This window comes from Trichomonas vaginalis, chromosome I (genome assembly GCF_026262505.1).
Source record: "Trichomonas vaginalis G3 chromosome I, whole genome shotgun sequence".
In the NCBI taxonomy this organism is placed as follows: domain Eukaryota; phylum Parabasalia; order Trichomonadida; family Trichomonadidae; genus Trichomonas; species Trichomonas vaginalis.
In genome coordinates this window covers 7,957,564-7,974,176 of record NC_067203.1, presented here as the reverse complement: position 1 = coordinate 7,974,176, position 16,613 = coordinate 7,957,564, and the positions used below count along the sequence as shown (strand labels likewise).

General features: G+C 32.1%; 8 protein-coding genes across 8 annotated transcripts, besides 1 other annotated feature; 2 read left to right on the top strand and 6 right to left on the bottom strand.

Moving 5' to 3' along the window:
- Positions 1 to 893: 893 nt before the first annotated feature.
- On the bottom strand, positions 894 to 1,460 carry TVAGG3_0949410 (uncharacterized protein; the record flags this gene model as incomplete). Its single annotated transcript, XM_051253181.1, has 1 exon — positions 894 to 1,460. One exon carries the CDS (start codon positions 1,458 to 1,460, stop codon positions 894 to 896), a length of 567 nt encoding a protein of 188 aa, XP_051078755.1.
- Positions 1,461 to 1,937: 477 nt separating this feature from the next.
- On the bottom strand, positions 1,938 to 2,510 carry TVAGG3_0949400 (uncharacterized protein; the record flags this gene model as incomplete). The annotated part of the gene is made up of 1 exon (XM_051253180.1): positions 1,938 to 2,510. The coding sequence occupies one exon, from the start codon at positions 2,508 to 2,510 to the stop codon at positions 1,938 to 1,940; it is 573 nt and encodes a 190-aa protein (XP_051078754.1).
- Positions 2,511 to 2,684: 174 nt separating this feature from the next.
- On the bottom strand, positions 2,685 to 5,384 carry TVAGG3_0949390 (DNA/RNA polymerase superfamily; the record flags this gene model as incomplete). Its single annotated transcript, XM_051253179.1, has 1 exon — positions 2,685 to 5,384. A coding segment is annotated over one exon (2,700 nt), but the record flags the coding sequence as incomplete, so codon positions are not given.
- A 716-nt stretch (positions 5,385 to 6,100) lies between these two features.
- Positions 6,101 to 6,595: a mobile genetic element.
- A 1,222-nt stretch (positions 6,596 to 7,817) lies between these two features.
- TVAGG3_0949370 (DNA binding) lies at positions 7,818 to 9,794 on the bottom strand (the record flags this gene model as incomplete). The annotated part of the gene is made up of 1 exon (XM_001281276.2): positions 7,818 to 9,794. One exon carries the CDS (start codon positions 9,792 to 9,794, stop codon positions 7,818 to 7,820), a length of 1,977 nt encoding a protein of 658 aa, XP_001281277.2.
- Positions 9,795 to 9,946: 152 nt separating this feature from the next.
- TVAGG3_0949360 (uncharacterized protein) lies at positions 9,947 to 10,348 on the bottom strand (the record flags this gene model as incomplete). Its single annotated transcript, XM_001303964.1, has 1 exon — positions 9,947 to 10,348. One exon carries the CDS (start codon positions 10,346 to 10,348, stop codon positions 9,947 to 9,949), a length of 402 nt encoding a protein of 133 aa, XP_001303965.1.
- A 2,089-nt stretch (positions 10,349 to 12,437) lies between these two features.
- On the bottom strand, positions 12,438 to 13,429 carry TVAGG3_0949350 (ribosome biogenesis; the record flags this gene model as incomplete). The annotated part of the gene is made up of 1 exon (XM_001303965.2): positions 12,473 to 13,426. One exon carries the CDS (start codon positions 13,424 to 13,426, stop codon positions 12,473 to 12,475), a length of 954 nt encoding a protein of 317 aa, XP_001303966.1.
- Positions 13,430 to 14,006: 577 nt separating this feature from the next.
- Positions 14,007 to 14,981, top strand: TVAGG3_0949340 (phospholipid acyltransferase family; the record flags this gene model as incomplete). The annotated part of the gene is made up of 1 exon (XM_001303966.1): positions 14,313 to 14,981. The coding sequence occupies one exon, from the start codon at positions 14,313 to 14,315 to the stop codon at positions 14,979 to 14,981; it is 669 nt and encodes a 222-aa protein (XP_001303967.1).
- A 386-nt stretch (positions 14,982 to 15,367) lies between these two features.
- On the top strand, positions 15,368 to 16,251 carry TVAGG3_0949330 (universal ribosomal protein uL13 family; the record flags this gene model as incomplete). The annotated part of the gene is made up of 1 exon (XM_001303967.2): positions 15,381 to 15,983. The coding sequence occupies one exon, from the start codon at positions 15,381 to 15,383 to the stop codon at positions 15,981 to 15,983; it is 603 nt and encodes a 200-aa protein (XP_001303968.1).
- Positions 16,252 to 16,613: the final 362 nt, after the last annotated feature.

Here is a 16,613-nt window from a genome sequence, read left to right as displayed (position 1 = left end):
TTTATTAAATTCATCTCTTCCAACCAATTTATTTATTCTATTAAATTCTTTTATTTTTGCTTTCACTCAGTTTAAGGATTGAACGGTAAGTTTTCTAACTTTTCAATTATTTCCTTATCGTTTTCAGTTCCATTAGTTTATTGTTTTCAACACCCACCGCATTGTGGCTTTTTTTTGTAATAGCATATTTTTGATTTAATTCTGTTTAGTTTCTTTTTATATTCATTGTCTGGACTCTTGACTGCTTCGTTGTCACTCATTTCTTACGAAATAAAAAAAAATTAAATATTATTTAAATATAATGGGTAATAAAATAAATCGGAATTTCTATTAATTTATTGTCAACTTCAACTAATGCATTGCCGTTAATATATCTAACAAATTCAGCTATGTGTCAAATCTTCGTCTTCTTTTTGTCATTGATTTATCAGTTTTTCCATAATCGAGATGAATCAAAACTTTATCCCCTTGTTTAAAATTCATGAGCCCCGAATTAATTTGTTCACGTTTAACATCATTCAACCTTTCCATTTGCTTTCTAATATATTCCCATTCTTTTGAAATATCATTTTTCATTTCCACTGGTTTCATGTTTATTGTTCTATGCCATGTATTATTAAAATAATATACTAACTGCTGTATGATGGAGTCATGATTTCCATCCCAGTATATCTGACCGTTAACCCTAACGCATCTCTAAGAGTTCTCATTACCGCATCAACTATTTTATTATGAAACGTATATGGAGAGGATGAAAAGAAAAAATTAATTTGTGGGAATAATGAGCCATAGTTGCCTGAATCCTTTATCACCATCACCCCTGATATTATCTACTCTTTCATGATCTAGTAAGTATTGAATAGCTCTTCTTGTTTCCTGTTCTGTTTTCCCTTTCACTGGAATGCAATATAATATCTAGTGTTAATGTTAATGGCAAATAAATAAGTAACTTTTCCTTTTGAATATTCTAAATGATCTATTTCGTATGAATATGGATATGGTGCAAATGAAGGGCGACTAAATTTTTCCTTTAACGGTTGAATTTTTGGGTCAATTGGTTTATTTAATATCTTGAAACCCTTTTTAAAATCTTTTTGTTTCTTTAATGTTTGAAATGGATATAATAAAGTGAATGATGAAGGATTAACTGAAGGAGGAGGCGGTACTGTCGTTGGAGGTTTTGGTGTTGCAAGTGGTTTAATTTTATCTGCTTTGATTTTGGATGATGAAGTTTTGGAATTCATTCCCCCCTTCATTAATTCTGGATGTATTCTATTCATTTGTTTTAAATATGCTGTATATAAAGGTTTGATATACTTTCCCGCTTCGAGTTTATGTTGAAGGATGAATTCCAAAAGTTGATCTTCATTTAAAACTCGGGCTGAATATGGTTTAACTAATGAATCATAAATTAAAGCTTGTGCTTCATTTATGGTCTGAAGGACCTGGGTGTTTTGCATCTTTTGTTTTTGTTCCTTTGGCTTTTGCGGCTCAGGATTATATAATTTATATAATTCATCAATATCTTCTTCTGTTAATACTTTATTTTTGAAATCTTTCAATTGTTTAAGTTGTGATTTAGTTTTTCCCTTTGTATATTCATTATTTTTAATTTTGTCTTTAATTTTAGAAATTATTCTATCATGATATTTCAAAATTTCATTTTTATAATATGGATAATAATATTCCATATCATCACTTGTTATATCTTCATTATATTTTTGGAGATATGATTTTAATTCATAATAACTAAGAAAATTTTGATTAAGTACTAAATCATAAATTAAATTTTTTAAATCTGTGTTATCCATTTATATAAAAATAAAATAAGTGTTTTAAGGGTGCCCACCTCTTTGAATCATAGTATCAAAACCATCATTAACGGTTCCTTTTGTCTCTTCTGTGGCATTTCATTAAGAATAAAATTTTAAATTGTATTAAATAAATGGCATACAACATCCATTTTCACAACATACAGCCTTAGTGTGTGCTCCTGTTAATGCAGTCTTACCGATTGTTAAGCGAGTCATTGACCCGTTTTTAAGTTGTAAATTAATATTTTGACCATCAAATATCACTTTATCATTTATTATATCCAAATATTTTTTAGGTGTTAATTGCTTATTTTGTCTTAAACTAACACCCTTCATTTTTTGTGCAATCTTTTTAAAATCACTTCCATCAATTGAACCGTTGAATGATGTATAACACTTAGGACATAAAGCAACCATGTTATCACCTTGTTTCTCAATTGCTAAACCCAATAATTTTTTCTCATGTGCTTTTTCTTCAGCTTTATTCTTTAATTTAGGTTTAAATTTCTCATCAAAACAGAAGAAATCAAATGGTGCGAATTTGAAAATGTTTTTATCATAAAATTGTTTATCGGTAACAATTGCTTGAAATGCTTGAGTGTTAGGAAGATTTGGGTCGCCAGCGATTGCCCAATAAGATGAATCAGTATCACCTTCAATGAAATGAAAACGATTAACATCCATGCATTTATACATAAAATCATAAATGAAAACCAAATACCAGTATTTAGCATTATCTAAAGTGAAGAATGCCTCTTGTAAACACGTATCACATCTATAAAATCTATCTTTAAGCATCACTTGATATGTATCTTCACCTATTTCTCTTATGTTTTTAAACTTATTTGACATACATGCAACGCGTGCCTTCTGTGCATTCATTATTTTAGTCTTTGCGTAATTTTGTGTATTCATTGCATCGTAACCATATGATCCATTAAGTGAAATCTTGCAAAATAAACTTTTTCCTTTATTTCCTTCTAATTCAGCCTTTTGTCTTTCGTTCATAAATTCGTTCGCAAATTCATTAAAGCAAGTGTTTTTAGTAAATGTTAAAATTGATTGAATATCATCGATGATAAAATGAAATCTGTCGATTAGATACCAAAGATAATAAGAAGAAAATGGTTGATATTGGTTGTGTGTTGATGCTAACTGAGTTAATTTTCTCTGTTTCTGGTCAACTGGTAGATTGTTTGATTTCATGTAATTATACATAAAACTGCCAATTGTTTTTTCATCTGTGATAATATCTAAGTTTCTTATTATCGGTAAAAAGTTTATGTAATCATTAATGTATTTTTCATCAATGTGACCCTTTACTTCAGCCACGAATAAAGTATTTTTCTTCTTAATTATTCCCAATGCTTTTGCTTTCTTTGTTGCTGTATCACAAATGATAACACCATTCAATCTTCCCGGCATATACATTTTATGGTCAGTATATTGAATGAAATCATGAGGATTAGATGAAAATGATGAAGGATATAATGAATTAAAATCAACACCAACGAAATGAGTCATAATGTTGGTGGTGTCCTCGTTTGATACAGTTTTAGTTTCTGGACTATATGAAAGTTTATTAATGTGCGTGATTCCTTTAAGATTTACTCTATGTTGAACATTTGATAAACCACCAGTAATTCCATTACGGAGAATGTGATAAGCTTCAACTGAATCTAAAGTCATTGGTAAATTATTTTTTAATGCATAATTTCTTAAATTGATTCTTAAACGTTGAACATCTTCATCTTTATTTGATTTTACGACATTGCAATAACAACACATTAACTGACAATTTTCTTTAGTATGTGGTTTTTCATTATCGATTCTATCTAATGTTGGTTTATTTGCATATGTAAACGCTTTACCACACATTTTGCATTTAGATGAAAGGATTAAATCGTGATAGTATTGAAAATCATCCATTGAAACATTATTTTTAGTATCCCTTTCTGCTTTTTCATCTTGTTTCTTATATGATTCAATTTTATATTTCCAATACTTTTTCGTTAATTCAAAACTTGATTCTATCTCTTCCTCAGGATATTTTTCATTAGGATTAAAGTCTTTATATGCTAAAGCGTAACGAATCATTGAAGCATTCGATGATAAAGAAAGATTATGAAGCATGTCAATTTTATAAACAAATGTTTCTTCAATAATTTTATCAATTGGGTCAATCATAATTTCAACATCTTTATTGCAATAATGAATAAAATATTCTAATCTATTCTTAAAATTTTTAGCATCATTGAGATATATTTGATAATCACTATCTGATATAGTTTCTTGGGTTAATGCTGAATAAAATGAATCTTGAGTGAATGGTTCCTCTTTATATAATTCTTCTTCGTAATTTTCCCATGTGATGAATTGATAAGGGAAAAAGGATTTAACACGTGATTTATTGTTTCCGAAATCTTGAGTGAATTGGTCTAATGTCCCACCCGCTATATAATTTCTGATGTCAATAAATCTCAATTCATATGGAACGTTTGTTTTCTTTACAATGATTTGCTTAAATTGAGAAGAAGAACCCAGCATTGATTTTATTTTCCATTTTGCAGTGTTTAAATCACGAAGAATTAAATTTAAATCAAACTTTCCCGAATTAAAACCTATGATATTCACTTTATTGAATTCCTCATCTAGAAGTTCTTTAAATGCTTCCTTCTGTTTTTCATTTAATGTTTGCGACTTCATTAATTCTTCATATTGTTCAATATTTGATTTAGCAACTAATGAACAGGTTGAAAATAAAAACTCAATCCAGTCAGAAATAAAAGAATCACTCGAAGTTAAGCAAAAATTCCTCGTATATGTTTTATCATTTAATTTAACCGTTGATGATACCATGAATGGTTTTAAGTAAGCGTTCAAAGTTGCACACTCAGAAAGTTGTAATTCTTCTTTAGTCTCTAATGTTTCGAAGTCAAAAGTAATATAATATCTTGTCGGTTGATAATATTCCTGCAAATTATGAGCTAATAACCACTGATATATCTTCTGTTTCGTAATATGTGGTGCATATGGTTGCTGTGTCTTTTGCAACTGAACGTCTTGAATTAATCTCCCATTATTTTCTTTACATTTCTCACAATGCTTTAAAAATCTTCTTTGGTTTTTCCTTTCTGGATCATCACGGATAGAATAAACTTCTTCTTTACAATATGGACAAACTCTATAGCCGGTGAGTGCTTCAACGTCTGTTATTCTGTCAGCGTGAAGTTTTCCATTTGGACTCTGTGTTAATAAAATATTTATTGTTTCAAATTCTGGATCTATCATTATTGATTCCACTAATGGAAAGTCTATCTTATTTATGTCCACGTCTTCTGGTTGAGGATCACAATAATAGAAATCAATATTAACATTTAACATTCTCGCTAATCTCTCACTTTCTGATGAAATGTCAAACCCTTCATATGCATCTATTGCTTCATTTAAATAGCTTCTACGAGTTTTAGGATTAACACCATCAGGAATGTTATAGAAGCGTTTAAATAACCTTCTACCTTCTGCTCTAATTTGATTATCATTCATTTTAGCTGTTCCGTTTTTGTTCATTTATGTAAGAATAAAAAATTAAAAAATAAATAAAAATAAAGTTTATTTTTTAAAGCCCATAAAATGAATTAAGAACACATAAATTTTTATCATCTGCGACGTGACGAATACATTTTAATTTACTCAAGAATGCGTACCTGATACATTAAATCTAATTCCTGTCTTATTTAATTTCACAACTTTGAAAAGGAATTATGAATAGCTATAAAATGATGAGAAGAGTTTTATGGGTTGCTTCCATTTTTTCTGAAATAAATGAATAAATATATGTTTATAAGTTTCATATCTTTTATATTCTTAATAACGAATGTATAGACCTTTCAACTTCGTCTTCCTTCGGTGCTGTTCTTTCATATGAAACATTTGTTCTTCAACAATGAAACCACAATCACACAAAATTTTATAGGTTCCAATGGTTTCTTTTGATATTTTATCTAATAAATCAAAAACTTATCAACACCTGTGCATTTATTTAAATAATAATTTGTGTAAATATCATGATCTTCTTTCTTAATCGTATTAGTTGCATATGTCACATTTTTAAGAGCTTTTGAATTTCTCAGAATCGAGAGGGGGTGAAAGTAGGATACAGGGGTATTCTTCATTATCAATAAATTGTAACTTATGTTTACGAATAAATTTAGTACCTTCTTCTGAAAGTGTTTCGTCTATTTCACCATCTAATAAATTTTGTGTTGATTCTGAGACATAATTTTTATATCTTTCTTCATGAGATTTCTGAACTGCTGATTCTGAAGCTGGGATATTCATTAAACCCTCTACTTCATTTTCATTATATTTTTCAACTTCTCTTAATTCCTTAATTTTTTCATCTATTTCATCTCTTATTTTTTCCAGTCTTTCAATTTCAATTTCATCGTATTCATCATCTTTAATCCGTTCTTCATAATATTCAGGGAAAACATCAGGTTCTTTAGGTTTTTCTTCTTCAGATGTGGGATATAAGAAATTTATAACATCATCTTTATTCATTTTTCCATCATAATCTAAATCATTTAATAACTCGGCAAATTTTTGACAATTTCTTAAATAATATTTACTAACTTCATAACACATCTCATCTAATATATCCTTTATTTCCTCGTTTGTGAATCCTAATTTTTTAACATCGTTAGTTTTGACGCTCATTTCATACGAATTAAAAATAAATTATTCAAAAATGTAAGACATAATTTTTAAAGTTTATTTTTTCATCTGTTGAAGAATTTAATGACTATTATGCTAATAATAAAAAATTATTTGAAGAATTGACAACATGTAAATTGAATAAAATGTTTAAAGTTGATGGATTCAAAATTTCAAAAATAAAGGGGGTGGTTAGTTTGAAATCTATTCCTCAATCAAGAATCACCTCATTAATGAAAATTGATGATTTAACAAAAAGAATAGAAGAGATTGAAGAAAGAATGAATCAAATAATTGATTTCATAAATTCAAATAATCATTAGTTTCTTAAAGTTCAATGTTGATTCTGAGACATGAATTTTTAAAGTTTATTTTTTTATTTTTTTATTTCATTATGGTAGTGAATCTTTCATTCATGAAAATAATTATTTCTAATTTCTTTTATTCTCTCGTACATACTAGATTTGAAGAATTCAGAACTTTTACCATAATCTCCTAAATGTTTTCTTATCCCTAACGTGTGCCAGTTATTATATGAAACTGAATAAACTTTATCTTTATCTTTACACCTTTCATTACTTCCAATATATTTATATCTCAGTTTTGATTTAGCATTTTCATATTCATTAACGTTTAATAATTCACAGTCTTCCTTTTTAAATATATGTTTAAGATATTCAGGATTTAATACTCTACGTTTATATGCTCCTAACTTAGTTCTAAAGGTTTTTCTACAAAATTTAGGAATTCCATCCTCTTTAATGTCATCAATGATTTCCATTTCATTATTTTCAATTTCTTCTTCTCGTTTATGAGGTCTTTGATTATGACTCCATTGATTCCATGAAATTAAATATTCTTTATCATTATATTTATACCTCATTAGCTTATTTTGGCTTTCATATTCATTTAATAATTCACAGTCTTCCTTTTTAAATTGAAGTTTAACCCATTCAGGATTTAAACAATGTTTAATTAATCGCGGAATATCTGACATCATCTATATATAGCTTCTTTTATAAAAGATAAAAAATAAATTATTTTAAAATTAATGTTAATTTTTTTTAATGTGTTTAGTATATAAATATTTTAATGCATCGTCTATATATAGATGCAACAAAAAAAGTCACACAACCCTTCCTATCCTACTACTTTCCTTTAAATTCTATTATGTAAAATCTCCTATTTTAAACAATCCATTCCATTCTAATAACTAATGATATCCATTACTCAATTAGCTTACTTAACTTTATTTCCAAAAAAAAAAAAACTTTGATACAAATACATTTATTCATTATGATCATTACCTTTCACATATAAAGAAATAAACTGATTTCCGATTGCATTTTCTTTGTCCATCTCGCGTACCCATTGATTTGTAATTCTTACAAATTTACCTTCAAGATCCAATCTTCTATAAAATTTAAAATATGGTGATCCATTTCTTGCAATTTCTAATGAAATGATAGCAAAACGAATATAAATGCTACCATCGGAAAACTCCAATATGTCGGGTTGCGCATCTTGGGATTGTTGATTGCTTCCAATGAACAAATATTTGCTCATCTTAATAATTTTCTTTTCCTTAATGAAATCTTTAAAATCTCCGTCATCTGGCAGTTTCAACATTTTGACAAGTTGAACAGTGTTATTTTCATCAAGATATACAATACCGCATAGATCTGGGCTGAAGAAATGTGTGATAAACAGCCTTGGATCGCCCTGTTCACGGAAATCGAGATCCTGATAGAACTGTCCTGGAGAAACCCTGACTGATCTGCCCATTCGTAGAAGAATTTCCATGAATCTGAGGACATCTGTGTAAACATCATCATTTTCAATATGAAACAATTTAAATACATCATTAATATCTTCGGGATTATAGGCCTCTAATGTGAGTATTGTAAATAGCATTTGTAAACTTACGTTCAATGAAGATCGTTCATCATTTAAACGTATTTCAAGGCCATTAACGTGATCGACACTGTGGTTTTTTTTAGTTCTCCTATCCGCGAATTCTTTGAGATATTTCGCTTGAGAAAAGCAAATTGCTTCAAACTGCGGAGCCTTATCTACGCAATTGATAAAGGAGGCACCTCCTCTTGCCATTGAGCAGAATATCTGATCTGGAAGGTGTGATGGAGGATCTTCGACTTCAACAGGAATTGGTGAAAAAGCATCAGCGATATTACCAGGTTCGTAATCCGACGGAGGATCAACTGAACTCTCATCCTCAGTTGAATTGAGGTCGTATTCATCAATGAAGTCCAAGTCATCATCACTGAATCCGTCAAGATCTGCTTCAGGATGCCACTCTTCATCATCATCATCGGAGTCGATTTCTCCTTCTTGCCTGCGATATCTTCTTTCAGGAATTTCACTAAAGTCTCGGAGCATATCCAGATTCTCACCTTGTGGTAATGCTTGCTCGGCTTTGTGTATGTATTCTTCCCTGACTTGTTCGATCTTCTCAAGAAATTCGGCAGCTTGCTCATCAGTAACTTTGCTGAGAATTCTTTCATTTTCTCTGAGATCAGCCTCATGCATATTCCATGCTTCGATAATGAGGTTTTCATCGAGACATTTCCAGCATTGGACCAAGATATACACAGCCATTTTCAGTGTGCACACTAAGGTTTGATCGATGGCATAGAAATCCCACCACATTCGAGTCGCCATGTTTTTGAGAGCGCCAAAAACCTTCACGTCGAGTGGCTGGCAAAGATCTGTACAACCAACTGGAATGTAAACAAGATCAATGTTGAGTTCTTTTGCCAGGTCCTTCGTCTCCTTGTTCCTGTGGCTGGAGTAAGTGTCGAGGAATAAAATAATTTTGTTATTCCTCCTATAACTTTCATTGTCGCCAAACGCTTGATCATACCAGTCGCGAACCCATTCGAGGTAAGATTTGAAAACCTCATGGGTAGACCATCCTGATTCGGAATGAAGGATCTTTTCATTGCTGATGATCCGGTCGTCGCTCACTTGTTGATGGCACCTGTCTGTCAATCCTTTGCACACAATTGTCAAAGGAAGTTTTCTTCCATCAGCTGTGATGGTTGCAATGATTGTAACACCCTTCTTTTGGTTGTGGTTAATGTGTATATCGACTCCTTCTGATCCTTTAATAGCATAAGTAAGACCGCCTGCAATGCCGCATCCATAGAAAGATTCATCTGCATTTGCGAGCCGCCAAAGCTCGTCTTTGAATCTTTCAAAGAGTTCCGCTTTAATTTCATTGAATTGTTGTATCCGCTCTTGCATTTCTTCTTTATCTTGAGGTCTTCTGTGCCAATGTGCCTTTCTTGTTGTCAGATTTTGCCGCTCTCTAAAGTTCACAAGATAATGAGGAGATATTTCGAAATTTTCTTTTTTCAAAACATGTTCAGGGTAAGCATCTTTAAACATTTCCACAATTACTCGGCACATTTGTGTATTGAAAAAAAAACTTTTTTTTCAATAAATTCTGTGATAATGTAGTTGGCTATAGCTATCAAGAGCTCTCCTTCGTCATCAATAGCTCTGTTAACAAGTAATTGTGCCGTTTTTGGGTTGTATTTTTCATCTTCCAGGTAAGCATTTCTATAATTATACAAGGTAGAGCGAGATATATTTGTAATGGTGACAATTTGATCAATAAGATTTCCGTATGATTCGTCAAAACTAGCTTTTATAAGATCCATTAAAACTTCGACTTTTTTATCGCTCAGAGTTGCCGCATTGAATCTTGGGTCAGGAACTAATTTGCCGAGGAATTTTAATTTTTCTTTGATATCTGGCGGAAGATCTTCTCTTATTAGATGGTCTATGTCAGTCATTAAAAATTTGTCTTGTCACTTTTTAATTTTTTTTATTCTTTTGACAATCTGACAAAGTGAGAGCTGTAGAGACAAATGTGGGAGTATAGGCGGATCTTGCTGGAAGAAGATGTTTTTGGTAAGTTTCGTCATTAAGTTTTGAGCTTTGACATATAAATCTTTTGACAATCTGACAAAGTGAGAGCTGTAGAGACAAATGTGGGAGTATAGGCGGATCTTGCTGGAAGAAGATGTTTTTGGTAAGTTTCGTCATAAGGCTTTAAACTTTGGCGAATTATATGTTAAATCTTTCATACTAATAAGCATAATAAAGATGCAAAGATTATTTGCTAGCGCCGGCTTACTAACATTAATCTGAAGAACAACTTTATTAATATGCTTTAAGCAGAAATGAACTGATTTATAAAGTACAGAATTTTAACGTCATGATTCACAAATATAAGTAAATAGAAAAGGATATCGATTAGAATTTCTTCGTGAGGTCGGTTGAAAGTTCTGCAATCAGAAGAAGATTGTTGAACAATCCGCCATTCCAGGAGGCATGAGCTTGTTATCTCTCCTGAAATGGCACATATTTGATAATTCATGGAGCAGAACTTTGCACGCAATCAGACAAAAGATTGCGACAGAGTAATTGGGAAGACAGCAACTTGAAGCGAAGTTTTGTTTTCGAGTCTTTGGTTAAGAAATCTTAACAAAAAAACAAAGAAAAAAATCAGATAAAGTTGTCAATAACTTCATCAGTTAATGCTCACCTATGGGAGGTGTTTTGCGGGAGCTGGGGTATCTTGGTGAGTACTCAGGAGGCCAAGAAGGGCACCCCAACCGACATTATCCTGATGAATTCAGTTGTCAACCATTCTGAAAACCGCCGAAACCGTCGTGTGTAGAGAAATTGTTTAAATTTATTTTTTTCAGATTTAAATAAAAAATAAGAAATGTTTACTATTATGGATTTTGAATTTTTTTTAAATTAAGAGTAGGAGATGAGACAAATTTAAATTTTTAAGAAATATTTGGAAGGGCGTAAGATACGCCAACTTAAATAATTATATCAAATGAGAGAAAAATCACTCAACAAAAAAACAATTCTTTCAAAAGTTTGACATTGATCTTTCTAATACATATTTTTGGAAGGGCGTAAGATACGCCAACTTAAAAATATTATCAAATGAGAGAAAATCACTCAACAAAAAAACAATTCTTTCAAAAAGTTTAAAATTGATCTTTCTAATACATATCCTATGGAAGGAGTTTACATTCTCAAAATAAAAAACCAGTTCAAAATCTTATTATTCCTTGAATAAAAATCATTTAATTTCAAATCCATTCCAAATCCTTAAATCTGTATTAAAATCATTTTGCCAACAACCAATACAATACAAATTACATTTCCATATATCTTCTTGTCCATTTTAATTTTTTATCTCATTTTATTTAATTTTATTTAAAGCATATAGACATCGAGATCCTTTACACATAGTTATATAAAAGTCAAATACATAATAAATTCTTAATTCTAGAGATATCTCAAAATCTCATTTTTTTAATTTAAAATACCTTTCATTTTTCACAGTACGATCACAACAAACAAGCCATTTACTAATTAACACATATAAGAAAAATATCAAATTACAAAACAACTTTCAATATCATTCGCATCAAATTCTATTTTTTCATAATTATCAACTACATGTTATTATATAATATATGTCGGCGCATATTCCACTCTATACAAGTGTCAGACACACTCACACAAAGCTGTGAGATTCATACCTCTATCAGTAGGACTTCTCAAATCAAGAACACATATGTTTCACTATCGCACATCTGTGTAGGATCTAATTAACCCTTTGGACTGGTACTTCAAAATTTGATAATTTGATAATTTCATGTGATATCGTCATTTGCCTTTAAAACAACTGTGCGTTAAACTAGACACGTTTCTCTATCATAATGCAAAATATCAAAGTTTGGGAGATTCCCAAAGTGTCTGAAACTGATCATAAGGGTGAAAAACCGTTTTCCAGAAGTTGGGAACGTAGGGTAGTATATGTAAAAAAAGATATCAAGAAAAATGAAATTAAATTGTAAGAATGAAATGTTGACTCTTTAATTGGAAATTTAGAAGTCGAACATGTCACCAAGGTCGAGTGGAGCAGCAGCCTCCTCTTCCTTAGCCTCCTCCTTTGGAGCTTCACCAGCGGCAGCAGCTGGGGCAGCAGCGGCGGCCTTAGCGGCAGCGGCGAGGGCTTCTGGATCGGAAAGGAGCTTCTGGAGATCCTCGATCTGCTTCATGTTGTGCTCGATAGCAATAGCAATGGCAGCAATGTCCTTGAAAGCAGAGCCGACAAGGTGTGGAGCAGAAGCAGCGCATGGGTAGCCGACAGCGAGGGCGAGGCCTGTAACGTTGCGGAGACCTGTGCGGAACTTCTCGCCGAGGACTTCCTCTGTGATAGCAAGGATGGATGGGTCGTACATGTTGCCATGATCGTAGAGAGCCTCGATCTTGAGTGTGTACTTGAATGGCATGATGCCGAGGATGTTAAGGATGTTAGCTTCAGAGGCACCAACCTTTTGGCCTTCCCAGATGAGTTGCTTTTCACCTGTGATTTCGATTGTGCCCTTGAAAATCTTACACTGGATGTTAAGAGCGTGGAGGATCTTGATATCGTTTGGTGACATGGATGTGCGCTGTGGCTGAAGGATGACATCGCATGGAGCGATAGCACCAACCTTAGCGGCGGAACCAAGGCAGTTAGCATCGATAACGTCCTTGATGGCCTTGAAGTTGCCGTTTGTGAAGATAAGGCCAGCACCGTGGTAAAGGTGTTCCTCAAGTTGTCTGATGCCTGGAAGTTCTTCCTTGAGCTGGTCAACAGCACGGCGCATAAGAGAGTTCTTACCGAAGAGGACTTCGCAGCCGTGTTCAGCAAGGCCAGCACGGATGTTGAGGAGCTGGTTAGCTGTAACGTTCATGGATGTAACGACGACAACCTTGTGGTACTTGCGGAAGAGAGCATGGAGCTTTGTGACGTAGTCTAACTTCTTCTGTGGGATATGCTTCTCGTGATGCATTCCAAAAAAAGGCCGAACAAAACCGGCGTATTCAAATTTCAGACCGACCAAAGCTTTCAATTGAAACTATTCAATTAATATTTGTTCCGTAGTGTAAAAATAATTGAAAGAGTTTGTACGACATAACGGCAATATAATTGGAAACTATTATGGTATGATAAAATCACATATTTAATATTAAAAACATTACAGTATATAATACAGATTCTATTTCAATAATAAAATATCGTCGAATAGCAGGAATGTAAAATTCATTTGCTGCAATGAACCCTGACAACTGAGACGTAAAATCAACATCTGACACTTAGTCATCCTATTTCACAAAAACAAAACTTCCCAAGAATAAATCGAGATTTTTTTAAATTGCTTGAAAAACATGAAATAACTGTAATAAGTGCTAGTGTCCAAAAATATTATGAGAGGAATGCTCGACATTTGATAAATCAGGATTATTTATCCTTCATCAAATAAGATGCATAATTTTTATAAATAACGGGAACTATGACATACTATATGCGTAAGAATATAATATTTTCATACATATTCAGATTGGTTTTTATTATAAAGTGAATTTGCCGACTTCGACTCTATTTACACGATTTATTGTAATAAAACATCTATTTTTGGAAGCATGTATGAACTATGATGCATAAAAATTTTATTTTATTAAAGTATGAAACTTTCAAATGATCCATTTGCACCATTGAAGACTCACAGAAGATCAGAGCTATATTATTTGCAATTTTTAGCTGGAATAGTTAAGCTTCCCTTATTTATTATTATTTTCTCACTATCTTTTATTCAATATACATTAGTATCTCTTATTCCATCTGCTTCTATTAGAAGAACTATAACAAGGATATATTCTTTTTGTTTATTCAAAGTAATGCTTGTTTTACTCGGAGAATCAAATATCACACTTAAACCAACTGCATTAATTCCAAATTATTTCGAAGAAGAAGAAAATATAAGACCTAATGCTGGTGATATTATAATTAGCAACTGCGTCTCATATATTAGTTTATTTTGGTACCAATTTGTTCTTTCTCCACTGTTTGTAATCACATCTGGCCCAGATTATGTAGTATGCAAATCATTTTTTCCTCTTCTAGGTGATATTTTTGCAGGAAGAAAAATTAATCATGGAAAAACAATGCAGTTTTCGACTGCTATTAAAATTGCAAAGAGAAATCAACAGCCAATTGTAATATTCCCCGAAGAAACATTTACAAATGGCAAATATGTTATCAAATTTACTGATTTTACGAAAAAGCTGACCTTTGATGGAAAAATATTCATTTATGGTATCAGTCACAGCATTGGTGTGATGTCCCCTTGTTGCTTTGAATCAAATATTGGTTTGCATATTATTATGATGTTAGGACGTTTTGGAACATCAATGCGTGTTTTTTCTGCTCTCCCTCAAGATATACCTAAATTGGATGATCAATTTATTGAAAATTCCCGTAATATCATGGCAACAATACTCAGAATTCCGACCTCGAGTTTTTCAGCTTCGGATAGGGTTGAATTTTATAAAACTAACACTGACTAACACTAATAACTCATGATGTCTCATATATTATTTGTTTTATTAATATGAAATATCTTCTTTAAAATATTATTGTTTGTGTATAATCAAAACTTTTTACATTTTAACTTACGCACATGGCATTTAGCTATTATTTCAAAATAATAAAATATAGAATTAATTTTCATGCTATTTTTTATGTAATATGATGACACTAGATATAATCATAGTTAGTTCATGTAACGGCAAATATTTGGGTGTCTTGCCTTAGATATGGAAATTTTGCCTAATTTCAAAGATTTTTAACCTAAATCATGCGCGAAAAATATTGGTTATATTATGTGCATTGCAGTCATGAAGTCAAAATGATATAATTTTAGAAAATCTGGTCCAAAAAAAGTGACGTATGGCCTTTCGAACAGAATGTCTGCCCCAATTGTTATTGATGCTAAGGGCCACATCCAGGGTCGCCTTGCCGCAGCCGTTGCTAAGCAGCTCCTTAAGGGCCGCAAAATCGTCGTTGTTCGCGCCGAAGAAATCGTATTGAACGGCAAGCATAAGTTCACTGTTCACACATACGAGCGTTTCCTCAACAAGACAACAAACTCCAACCCACGTGACGGTCCATTCCACCAACGTGCTCCACGCGAAATTTTCGCTCGCGCTGTTCGTGGTATGCTCCCATACAAGACACACCGCGGTGCTGAAGCTTTCGAAAACCTCAAGGTCTTCGAGGGTGTTCCAGCTAAGTATGTTACATACAAGCGTGTTGTTATTCCACACGCCCTCCGCTGCGTTTCCATCCACACTGATCGCCCAACAACAAAGCTTGGCGAACTCTCAACAACAATGGGCTGGAAGTACGGCAAGGTTGTCGCTGATCTCGAAGCTAAGCGCAAGGCTGAATCCGCTAAGTACTACGAAGCCAAGAAGGCTGCTCAGGACAAGAAGGCCGCTGCCATCGAGAAGGCTAACAAGCAACTCGGTGCTCAGGCTGTCAAGTTCCTTGAGACATTCTCAGAGTAAATTTACAGCAATGAAAGAAAAAGCACGATAACCTTTGATACTACTATATTTTCAGTTCTTGCAATTGCATATAAAATTTGAAATTCATAACTTTATTCATATTTTTGGTCAAAATATCAAATTTTCGTTTATATTTTACATTATTCAACAATTGTTATGAATCTAATAGCATATTAAGTATTAGAACAGCCTATCTATCATGAGGTATATGTTAACATTAAAGATTCCAGTGAAAATAACTCAATTTCATTTTGCAACATCGAAAATTTGAAATTCCTTTATCCAAAGGACTGAATTCAAAGGGAAATACTATTTTAAGAATCTAACCGTTGCAGATATTAAATGGAACAATGAAATTAGATTCAATTTTACAATTTCCTGTTTATTTTAAGAATTTCTTATAATGATGTTATATTCTTGGACAGATGAAGCTAGTTGTATTAAATAGACTCTCATAAATTTTAATATAAAGTAATAATAAAACAGATGAGAGATATCTATAAAGAAAACCTAACTGATTAATAGAACATCTCGACAATTCCTCATACACTAATAGATTTTTCAATTCTGTGTATGAATTTTGGTGTGAAAGCAAGTTCAATCTTTTTCTTTGTTTTCTTGATGACACTT